The sequence below is a fragment of the Lottia gigantea genome, assembly GCF_000327385.1.
Source record: "Lottia gigantea unplaced genomic scaffold LOTGIsca_32, whole genome shotgun sequence".
Lineage (NCBI taxonomy): Eukaryota > Metazoa > Mollusca > Gastropoda > Lottiidae > Lottia > Lottia gigantea.
Window position 1 is genome coordinate 1,879,605 of NW_008709073.1, and position 12,379 is coordinate 1,891,983.

The following is a 12,379-nucleotide window of genomic DNA, read 5'->3' on the forward strand; positions in this document are numbered from 1 at the left end:
TTTACACTTTCATTCTTGGACCTTCGAGTTTCATCCCCCCTCACCACCAGTGACTAACCAGGTGTTATTATTCATATTGTGCCTTACAATAGTGTGCCAAATGAATAATGTGCCGAATTGAAGATATGCCTAAGTCACAGCGCGTAAATGACATTGTGTCGTATATAAGTATGCCTAAAAATGTGTGCCTAATAATTATGTGCTTTATTGGAGGTGTGCCTAAGTCACTGTGCCTATTTAACGCTGTGCTTATATGACCCGTGTCCAAATAACCGCGTGCCTAAAAGAAGTGTGTCTAAAGTACCGTGTCTAACTGTCTTGTACTTAAAATATTTGTGCCTTAATGCTAGTGAACCAGTATTTCGGACACCAATATACCTTATGGCTAAAATATTGTGTGTAATCGATGTAGCTTTGACAACATTCGGCGACATGATGTTCAGGCTCATAGCTATAGCCTAAGCTCTTTATGGTTAGTTGAAATTTTCCAAGATGGTCCAATTATTGGACTCGACAGTTCAGTCAAGACATACATCTCCAAACCAATAATTCTAGTCTGGTAATCCGAGACGTATAATATTATTCAAGATAATTTTCCTCGACTTCACAGGCATAAAAAAGCTACGATTACATGTGTACGTAAGCGTTACTCAAACTCAAACCCAAGCTCAAACTCAAACTCGTACGATGATTCCACAAAACCACCATTGTATAAAGGAAACCAAGTGGTATTATCGTATCAGTAAACAAAGCAGGAGAGGAAAGTTTACCTGTCCATAGTCATCCGCAAACGCAAAAAAAAAAACCGCTCACTGAGACATCCGTTGCGCTTACGGAGGTTTTGATTGACACATCTAAGCAGAATATTGGATATGCTAAGGATTTGGATAGGATTTGCTTTGGTCGGTTTTTTTTAATTGAGTATGCGTTTGATTTTGAGTTTGCGCACACATGTAATCGCAGCCTAAAAAGCTACAACCACATTAGGTAGAAAAAGACATGAACATAATTTACCGACATTGCTATAACTAAGCCCTACAAATTTGGTCGATTTTCAACTAAGCCCCAAATAACATACGTGTACTTGTATTTTCCATGGGGTGCAGTTTGTATACCAAGTTCAAGAAAAAACGATATGTATAAATGTATGTATAAATGTGAATCATACAAATCACAAAATTGACTTCGATTGTTCAAGATGGCGGAGCCTATGGAGAGAAAGTCAACAATTGATTTTTTACGAACGGAGCAGGGGACGAGTTCGAGACGTGATAAAAAAGTAGAAGGATTTTAAGATCATCCAGTTCATTGTAGTTTCTAGTAGTTGGTCAATGCTCAGGTCTACCTAGATGCTTTGAATTGCCAGTTGATATGAGTCCAACGTAGGTTGTTCACTATCCAATGAGATCTATGTAGTCGAGTAAGCGCAGAGGCGTAGCCAAAGGGGGGAGGGGGGGGGGGCGGAGGGGTCATCCGGCCCCCACCCCCTTGCAGCACCGAAAGCAAGTTTTTGGACTAAAATTTCATAATTAAGTTAGATATTCGGGCAATCTCAGATATTTCGACCCCCCACGCCACTGAGTAAGCGTTTCATTTTTGGAAATCCGTTATTCAGTAATAGTGCATATATATAGCCGACAAAACTTATTTAATGCTCAATCATTTTTATGACAAATTTACATAATTAAGAAATAGTAAATATATGAAAAGAAGATCAAATATTGATAAACACAATTAAATTATTTTATATTTCTTGACACTGGTGAATTGGTTGAATCTTGGGTGAAGTTTGATTTTGTATGTTTCTGAAGTTTTGAAAATTGGCTTTATCTGACGATCAATCAGAGAGTTAAAATAAAATCGAAATACAGAAAACTTTACTTATCTAAAAAGCAGGAAATGGACTTCGCGGATTTATTGCATACGGACGACACTGCAGATATCGGCTTAAAATGAAAATATTTCTTTTGCATATCTGACAAAGTATATCAGTAATGCGACATGGACCTAAAGGTAAAAAGACAAATTGTTGCACTGGATTTGGATTGGTTGTCGGACTGGTTGTCGGACTGGTTGTCGGATTGGTTGTCGGACTGGTTGTCGGGCTGGTAGTCGGGCTGGTTGCCGGGCTGGTTGCCGGGCTTGTTAACGGACTTGTGCTTTGACTGACCATCGTCAAGAAAGAAGCACAAGCGTCACAACATTCTATGAGCTCTGGATAGCTAAAGACTTGACAATCGGCTGGATTACATGTTATACCAGTCCGATCTCCTTGTGGACATAAGGCTGAAATAACAAAAGCCTTGTGTATTTGGTGATTTTCAAAAGGCTGTATGCCGACTTGACAGAATTATTTTTTAAAAGAACCACAGCTGTTGAATCAGTCTAGATGTGGACATCGTAAACCAGCCCACCAACATCATCTATAATCAAATATGAGCGCATTGTTTGGACAATAACGAAAACTTTCGCCACAACATTGTGAAAGTGGAACTCTTCCAAGAACTTAAAGGGATTGTAAGGAGGTTTTATAAAAGATCTTATGTGTATCGAGGAGACTAATAGCATCAATTTGAACCATTCCAATTTCCAGTCAGAGGTCTGTGGTTCCTGCAATTCCACTTAAAAAAATAAGTGGTTGATGACGTCACTAATCGCGAAATACGCTTGTATAAAGCCTGCCAGAGTTTTAGAGAAATTTTGAAACGCCTTATTTCTGTCTAAAGGTTTAAGGACGACGAGACCTTGCTATACAAAGTAAAACAAAGAAACCACATACAAAATAGGATCATATCAATCAAATTCAAATACAGCTTGGTTTCTGTTAGGTCTCATACAATATTATCAAGCACATGTTCACATGTTCAACCAATCGATCGCTATGTTTAGCAAAATGACAGTTTTGGCCAGTGCTCTATAGATCTTTTCCCGAATTAAGCTGCGATTACATGACGTGTACGTAAGCGTAACTTTGAGTCAAACTCAAAACGTGATAACGTCCACAAAACTGTCATTGTATAAAGAAAACCGAGTGGGATCGTGTCAGTAAACAAAGGAGGGGAGGAAAGTCATCCACAGTAATGATGTCATAAAAGGGGTAAAGTTGTCCGTAGTCGTCTGCAAACGCAAAAAAAATCAATTGCTCTTACGGGGGTGTTGAGTTTGAGTTTGAGGACATATGTAGGCAGAAAATTGGATTCGCTAAGGATTTGCTCTGGTCCGTTTTTTATTGAGTATGCGTTTGAGTTTTCGTTTGAATTTGAGTTTGCGTAAACATGTAATAGAGTTCAAGAAATGTCAACTCTAAATGTAGAATGGATGAATTAACCCATTGAAAAGAAAGGATACAGAATATCAAAAGATGGTCTTTGTTTCAAAAAAATGTATATTTTTAATAATTAATTAAAGCCTCTATATTTAAATACGATTGATAAAATACCGTTATTATTGTAACTTACGTGATGTCGTAGGTGGCGCTAATACATCATCTGTACATAGTCCACGGAGGCACCACTGAAATTAAGGTTTCCCCATGTAGAATTGATACATTCAAATGTAAGGCATAAAAAGATCTTAAATGCTCTTAACCGTTCTTTTCAACTTTCCCTCACGGTACTTGTTCGCTATCGGATATGCAATGGATAAAATACCATGATATTGTACAATTCAACAGTGCAAATCAAGTTCTTAATCTTAAGCAATCAAATCAATAATCATACTAGCCTCTATAATCCAGTCCCTCTTTGTCTACGTGTTATCTAAATGTTCGCAAATTCTTAAGATGATACTCATGTAGACGGGAATTCAACCCATTTGTACTTACCTTTCCGCTACCACAACTTGTTCGTTCTTTTGCTATAATTGGTTGACACTGGCCAGCGACAGGGTTGAAACATAACATGCGGATACACATATTGGCAAAATTGTCTGTATTTAAATGTCCATTCTGAAAAAAAAAAAAACACCAGCAAATAGACTACGTTCTGGTATGACATGATACATAACAGATATACTGTGACGGGGTCAAGTGTTGAAGTATGTATTGTTGTATTTAACAGTATGTATTATCAGGGCATCTGCCGAGGTGGTTAAGGAATGGTGAAATTCTTGTGTAAAAGAAGTAAGAATCTAAAAAGAATTTACCCGACAGAAGTACGAATCCCCTGAGTCAAAGAACAATCGACATTGTTCATCAGCTACAATAACTTGTCCAGCTATGTTTGATGCAGCTACTGGGGGATTTTGATTGTCATCGGTCAGCAAACAGGCCTGACTGAAAATAAGATTTTAATAATTATTACACAAATAAACGCAATGTGCAAGATGATACCAACGTATATTGCTAATGCGATCTCTCCGTACCCAGACTCCCTTTGCCCGTAGTTGCGCAAGCGGAGTATGTAGCCGTAAGCGTGACAAAAACACATTCTATTTTTAGTTAAAACAACTCAAACTAGAAAATTGAACGATTTTTTTGCGCCCACTGATGCTGTTTGTATCTTAAATAGCAAGAATGACGTCAGGATATATATACGGCAATTCTCGGCAGTTTCCGTAAGCTGAATCTGATTCGGTAATGAATGATGAATCCCGGTATGTCTTCTTGGCGAGACTCTTTACTTCCGGAACCTAACAGTAATTGGGAGCCTTTGGGAGATAATTCTGACAATTTCCAGTATCACGTGATCACGTGACAATATTGACGTAGACACCAAATCACTGGATTAGTACAATAAATAATATTATTTCCAAACTCGTTTAATAAAAAATGTCACTTTGCATTCTCTCTATATCATTATAATGGTTCTTACTTTTGAGCATAAAACGCGATGTACCGAGCAGTACATTCAGAAAATATCCAAGGATTAGATATTCGTTCATCATTTGGGCTCATGGCAAATGCTGACATTATAAAAGCATCGGAATCAGAGCATCCACTCGCTTGACCGTCATGTAGACTACCAAATCTAAATAATAAAAATGATTAAAGTAAACTCTGATGACATCATATAAAAAAAAAACCAGTTTGTCCTAGTCAAACAACACGAGGATTCTTTTCCCAGTTGGTCCTAAGACAAACTCTTGACCGAAATTAGAACTCGCGTTTGGAGAGCAAGCAAAGCTCAAAAGAGTCCTATTTCTTAAAGGCTCTCTAGACTTTTTGTGTATCGAGGACATAAAAAAAATACGTAGTTTCGTTCCAATTTTCAGTCAGACGTATGTGTTTTTGCAAAGCCACTAAAACTCAGGTTTTTATTACTAAGCCTATGTGACGTCACAAAAAGCTTAGTTTGAGTGCAAATGACACAGACGCCTGACTGAAAACTGGAATGGTGCACCTCTGTGTTCCCGATACATAATGAAGAGTTCAGAGAAAAGGAAAAAAACTTAATTTTTATTGGTTCCCTCATGTGAAATAAACATCTTTGCTTGACTAAACATTCTTGCCATATATTGGACAGTAAAGTTGCCAGGATTTCATTGACCGGGGGGAGGGGGGCATCCCTATCATTTTTTCTATCTCGAGGAGACCCCCCACCCCTCCCTAAATAAGCCACTGGTATAACATCAAACCTTTTTTGGCAACTTCAAATTACAGCACATTTTAAGATCGGTCGATTACAGTGAACTATAAATAATATCTTACGAGTGTGCAAGTTCATGTGAAGCTATTAATTCATCAAATCCAGAAAAAAAAATTTCAACCAATGAGGTCCTATTTCGTTCACACATTGTACCAATAAACGCCAGCCCTGAAGTGAAAAACATATTTTAAGATTGAAATATTACAACAGAATCTGAAACATGTAACGCTATGAAATCTTCAGACAACATGACTGACCTATTTCAATCTACTACCCTATATACTGAAGTGGAATTTGTTTTCTTGGCTACACTTTGAAAGTTCGAAATGTTTGTTTAAAGGGACATATGCCCCATTTTGGGGGATTGATTTGAGTCTTGAATATATTTGAATTTACTGTGATTTACTCGTGATTTTCTCTTAAGTTTTGCCTACAACCTCTGTTCATGTCGCAGAATAAAGCCTGATTGAATAAAACGACTTCAAAATTTTACCTACAACCTCTGTTCATTTCGCAGAATAAAATCCTGATTGAATAAAACGACTTCAAAATTTTGCTAGACTACAAAGCGCCTCACTAACAAAACTGGCTACCCCTCTTCAAATTTTGGCTACTCTGTGGTGGTGTCATAGTAGCAAGCCTCTCATAGCACATCTTAGAGCCCCCACCCCCTGTACCTCTACTGGCGCCACCACTGCTCGAGACTTAATGACATGTTTTTTATTATAATAGTACTTACCCACCAAATTCGGTGAATTGTCTATACCTATATCATCACTACAAAAGAACAAATCATAATATATTAGAAGAATGCCCTAAAATATAAAAATAATTGCAGTAACTCCATCTTCTTGTTTGCCGCACCATGTAGCATCTTACTGGTGCGTCTGTTTATCGTCCATCCGAAATGCTTTTTGCATGTCACACCCTTCGATCCTCTAAAGGAATCAACATCTTAAAATGGACATAAAATTTAAGAATTTTAAACTTGACCAATAAGAGCATATATTCATCAGTAGATATACCTGGTGTCATAAATAACATAACAGGATCCTTATATTATCCGATAAATCCAAAAAACTTAGTAATTATCCATAAATATGCAATTAACTATTGAACAAACGCTTAATATTAAGATTACGTTTTTAATAATTACTTAGTTTTATGAATTTCAATTTTCCAGATTTTACAGGGATTCTGTTGTAACTTTATGACACCAAGTAAGTTCACTGATGAATATATACTCATATTGACCATTCTTGAGAACTTAAATTTAAGTTCATTCCAAGACGTATAGTATCACTTTAAGTCGACATAGATTATCTCCAAAGTGTATACTTACGCTGTAAACCACATAGCATGATCATTGATAGGAAGGTTGTTTTGATTTGTTTCTTGTTCTACCCAGTCGGTAAATTCAAAAATACCCGGTATGGCATCAACAAAACCATTGACATTGTTATTTAAATTATAAGGTGAATCGGCAGCAGTCTACAAAGTTTAAAATCAACGTTTTACTCGATTTTTACTCTGTAAAGTCTAATTAGACATTAGACTTTACGTTCCCAACCTTTTTCAGCCTTCATATACCCCTTGATCAATCATCTCCAAAAATTTGTTTCATCCACATTTCCAGCACCCCAGGTTGGGAACCAGGGGTCTAAATGTTTGCTTTATCGTCTGTTAGATCTTACTTTACAGGGCCGTAACTAAGGGTCTATTTTCTGAGGCAAAAACCGTGTTGTCTTTAAAGTCAGATATCGTAACGCTTTCGGTAAATATCAAACGGCTACCACATTTACCGTAGACATCAAATAATCAATACATTTAGCCGATATCGTATTTGTATCTTAAATTCTTAAACAAAATTTGTTGTTTGTTAAATTTGCCTTGATGAAGTTTCGGCTTAGCTTGCCGTATCGATTCGATCGATGTTGTCGATTCGTTTTCTATTACAGAAAAAAAGTTTGAAGACTACATTTTCAAGTCATTTTCATTAAATCACGTCATAGTTTGTCCGATCTATGTTTAAATTGTCAAGTGATTCTGGAGACTTTAATATTGAATAGCTGTGGAACAAACATCAGAGGCTAATCTTTCGGGACTACAAAAATGGCAAATAAAAACGAAATCTTCATAGGATATGGATTGAAATTGATATTAACAAATCATTGTAAGCTAAACTGTTGGAAGTTTGGACTTCCAGATCATTATGGCCTAAACAATGCTTTCCAAGACAGGATCTCAAAAGAAAGAGAGACTGGGATAATCAAAGCTAAATAGGCTTAGGCTGTGATTACATGTGTACGCAAACTCAAACTCAATCTCAAACTCATTAAAACAGACCAGATCAAATTCTATCTAAATCCTTAGCAAATCCAACTTTCTGTTGACATGTGTCCTAAAACTCAAACTCAATCCCTCCGTAAGCGCAACGGATGGCTCAGTGAGCGCTTTTTTGCGTTTGCAGACGTCTATGGACAGCTTGACTCCCTTTATGACATCGTTCCTGTAGGGTACTTTCCTCCCCTCCTTTGTTTACTGACCCAGTAGCACTCGGTTTCCTTTACACTGACAGTTTTGCGGAATCATCGTACGTACACAATACGTTTTGAGCTTGAGTTTGAGTTAAGCTTACGTACACGGAATCGTAGCTTAATACTCATACTTACATCCGTAATAACTATACCGGCTGGTTCTAATAAAACTGTGATCGGTTCATGAACGGACAGCGTTTCATATCTCTCGGCCATCTGTAAGTAATGTAGACAGGCATGGTAAATAAAGAACAACGGAGCCTAGCATACATTGAATTCTCGTGAGTCGTTTCCCCGTGCTGCCACGTATCGTGACTCCCTTGACGTAGCTGTTAAGTGAACGGTAAGCGAATACAACAGGGTACCAGTTTACACACGGTGGTACTCTTCAAATTGAAGACTTGATTGTTCGGAGGGGAAAATAATATACCCGGAGGGCCATCAATTGGTGATTAGTTGCAGTAATGGAATTGGTCGGTTGTTAAAATTTTTAGAGGACCATCCGTTTATTCTCGGGAAAGGGGTTGGGGGTCGGGGGCATTGCCCTGTTCCTGTATCACAAAACAAGAAAATAGACTTAGATATCCATGTGTACTTCTACTAACAGCTCTCGAATATAATGTTACCTGAATTCGTTATTGTATAATATGTAGCATAGCGCTAGCTTTCGCGGGGAAATAAATTTTATTGGATAGTTCAAAATACTTACCCCCAACAGAATAAATGAGTAATAGATCATAATTTCAACATTGGCTAAAGCATCATTTCCAAAAGATCTCGTCAAAAATCTATAAAAAAATCAATCGAAAGCTTTTACTTTATCAGTCCAATTAAAACTAGACCAAACTTTCGTTTTTTTTATCAGGTTTTATTCTTAAGCTATAGCCACTTAGATCTAAAGACATTGAACATTCGTACATTTGATGATATCGTCAGCCAATCAAATTTCTGACCTCTCCAACGCTTGGATTTGTAATTCCCGTTAGAGCTAATTCTCGTTTGGGTTGCTATTTTCCCATAAGTACTACTAGGATATTTTAATAGATTGAATATTGAGAAAAATCAAAATATTGTTCACTAGCACATTTTTTTTACAAAACAAAATAACAAAAGTTATGTCACACTCAGCACTAAATTTCAAACTTTTTCCTACATATATTTTTCATTTGTTAGATTGCATTATATACATCTTGTTCCAAAGAACATAAAATACAAAACCTAGGTAAATCGATCCACATTTTGTTCACATTAAGCAAAATCTTGCTTCCGGTTAAGCAGAATTTTTTTATCTACACCTTCAACCTAGAAATGCGAAACCAGTTTCGGTTTTTGCTACGAGCGTGGACGAAAAAAATTATAATGAAAACATGGCATGTTGATGTTTATCACCAACAATCATACTTACTTTTCTTTGACACTAAAATCGGTCACCATTAAGATTTCAGCAGTATACGTCGTTATTTGTCTTTTCGACCGTCGACCAAAATTTAGAAGTTCCTCATTTGTTGGTAAGTGGGTGCCTATGATATACACATAAGAATGAAAAATGATTTTGAAATAAGCCTTAATGCATTTGTGAAGTGACAGATAGACTTGAAAAATGAGACTTATATTTTAGAATATCAAGCACCTATTAATGTCTTCAATTTGAGAATTTGTCGACATGAGATCACATTATAAATAAGCTATATCAGATCTGTGTTGATGTTTTTATTATGGAAGGGTGCCGTGGAAATCCTAATCTTCCAGCCCAACTTTGTCTATGTACAGCTTCGATGAAAGATGGCACGGATCGACTGCTTAAATATTTGTAATTGACCGAGACTACAATGGCTATTGAATCTGATTGGATGACGTTTGATTTTGATTAACATTAGGGGATAAAAATATCAAAAATATAAACTGAAAGAATTTGTCGGGGTTGTCATATTGTTTCGGGTGTAAACTTGAGACTTGTAGATCGAATATATGCTTAATTGTAGTTATCCTCCTTGATGGAAGTTGAAGGTGTTGTAACTTCAAGGAAAGTTCCAGACTATATACTCGTCATAGACAGGAGAAGTATGGATGTAAGACACTATGGCAGTCCCTGTCTAGAGAATAGACCACTAAAAGGTATCTAACGACGCTATGTTGTATCACCTACTTCCTGGCATGAGGACATCGTTTCCATACTCTAATACATCGGCACTGGTAATATGATGTCTCCCCTTTCCATCACCAGAAGGTCTGATATTCAATTGCTCTCCATTTACACCAATGCTTCCAATCTAGAAAAAGGACATTTAAGAAGAGAAGATAAGTCGTTATTTCAAAGACAAAGTAATTCACAACAGAAGCGTAATCATTTCGAAGAGAAGTATGCATGTATGATCATGGAAATGTTCTCTTGTTGTGCGCATGAAACAGTACACTGCAAAGCTGTAAACGTAAAGCCCTGCCTCAGACGAGAGGAACTAGCTCTGCCTCGAGAAGTCCGTCTTCACAATGTCAAGGTATTAAGAAATTTGTCTTACTGCAATAGTCTCTATTCTTATATCATAGAAGTTTGTAAATGCGGTGATTTGATCGGATTGTATTCTAGTGAATACAGCCAATCAAATCGCTGCACTCAGTGCATGTATAAGAGGATATTGTAAACTCGGGAGCTCAGCTGTTTCCACCGTCTGCGCTTAATTTCTAGTGAGATTTCTGCCTTGAGAATTTGTGTGGAAAATATCTATCTATCTGCCTATTGATATTTTCTGCCTAAAGATGTCAATAATTTTTTTTTTAAATTCTCCATTTTCGGGGATTGATTTGGGTCTTGAATGTATGTGAATAGTCTTCAGAAGTACTACTAGAAATGTACGAAAAAAAATTCCTTCAAATTTCTCAAACTAGGAATTAAACTTTCTATTTCTATAAAAGTCAATTCTATATATTACAGTCTTAAGACAAGATGAGGTGTCTTTTCAAACGCGGATAATTCTGGACACGCGTAAATTTCAGGGCTCAAGTTTCGATGGTGAACACTATTAGTGATTAGCTCAGCTACAATATTCCCTAATATTTTCTAAGACTTGAAGTACAAATGGTCAAAAGGAAGGCGAATCTGTCCCTTATAATGTGCGTTATCAAAACACAATATACTTACGACTTCAATGCCGTCTTTTCTTGGAGACACCATCACAGGTTTGCCTGTTTCTTGGTTTATGTATATACGAGAATGTGAAGGTTCCTGGCCGATGTACGATTCCTGTTAATAATAAGGAAATGTTTAATTCATAGTAATACCATTTTTTTTTAAATAAAAATTGACATTTAGTAACGTAAAATATTCAGCGCCAGCGTATATTCTAAAGGAGATAATTTTACTCATGCATTTGGATCGATTTATGTGCATCAATAGGCAAAATAAACTTACATTTGATAAAACCAATTTTTCGAAGACACCATTTCTACAGACGTATACCGGATAATTCACTTCAGGTCCCATCAATAATTTAAGCCTCTTCATCATTTTTTCTGACATAACATCCAATTCCAGGTTTGGTGGAAGACTTCTCTCAGATCTCAGCGAACCGTCATGTTCTATGGTAACAGTGTCTGTGAAGAAAAGTTAATTTCTACAAAGCTAGCCAGTAACGGTAATGCTACAAAATTTTAATACATATAAGCGTTTACTTTCAGAACTTAATTACTTTTAGAGCATCAACCAAAAACACTACTTGTCTGCCCAAGGTTTATTCGGTCAAAATGGTCTGGTTGTAGCGCACGTAAGCTCCACCTACTTTCCTCTAAGAATCTATTTGGCTTTCATGTTAAGTTATCCAAGTATGGTACAACAACAAATTGCTTTTAATAGATAATATTTACATTTTATTGTCACGTGCTCGAGTGAACTTTAGCCATGGAATAACATCAAAATTAACATGCTGTACCATAGCTAAGCTCCACCTACTTTGTTCTAAGATTATATTTGGCTTTCATGTTAAGTTATCCAAGTATTGTACAACAACAAATTGCTGATAATAGATCTTGGTTTTCCTCAAACACACATTATAAGCAATTTATAAAACATCAAAATAAAAAATGCAAGTTATGTTACAATAATGGTTATATCATTATACAAGAGATATGATATTATGATACATATACAGAACCTTTACCTACCGATAATCTTTTCTTCGGATTTCTTAGTGGAAGAAAACTGTCGTGAATCAACAACCACTGTAGACAGCAGACAAGCTACCAATAGCGAAACTAACGTCTGAA

At 36.5% G+C, this 12,379-nt stretch overlaps 1 protein-coding gene across 1 annotated transcript in view; it reads right to left on the reverse strand.

The window, feature by feature from the left end:
• Positions 1 to 1,885: 1,885 nt before the first annotated feature.
• The window catches only part of LOTGIDRAFT_162112 (hypothetical protein), a gene marked incomplete at both ends in the record, with an annotated part of 12,734 nt that continues 2,240 nt past the window's right edge, over positions 1,886 to 12,379 (reverse strand). Inside the window, 14 exons of the mRNA XM_009058046.1 lie at positions 1,886 to 2,286; positions 3,459 to 3,513; positions 3,824 to 3,946; positions 4,144 to 4,273; positions 4,812 to 4,967; positions 5,648 to 5,753; positions 6,325 to 6,362; positions 6,928 to 7,076; positions 8,258 to 8,338; positions 8,832 to 8,910; positions 9,528 to 9,642; positions 10,269 to 10,392; positions 11,259 to 11,360; positions 11,529 to 11,710. Coding sequence (XP_009056294.1) covers positions 1,886 to 2,286; positions 3,459 to 3,513; positions 3,824 to 3,946; positions 4,144 to 4,273; positions 4,812 to 4,967; positions 5,648 to 5,753; positions 6,325 to 6,362; positions 6,928 to 7,076; positions 8,258 to 8,338; positions 8,832 to 8,910; positions 9,528 to 9,642; positions 10,269 to 10,392; positions 11,259 to 11,360; positions 11,529 to 11,710 — 1,841 coding nt within the window. The remainder of the gene's footprint in view (positions 2,287 to 3,458; positions 3,514 to 3,823; positions 3,947 to 4,143; positions 4,274 to 4,811; positions 4,968 to 5,647; positions 5,754 to 6,324; positions 6,363 to 6,927; positions 7,077 to 8,257; positions 8,339 to 8,831; positions 8,911 to 9,527; positions 9,643 to 10,268; positions 10,393 to 11,258; positions 11,361 to 11,528; positions 11,711 to 12,379) is intronic.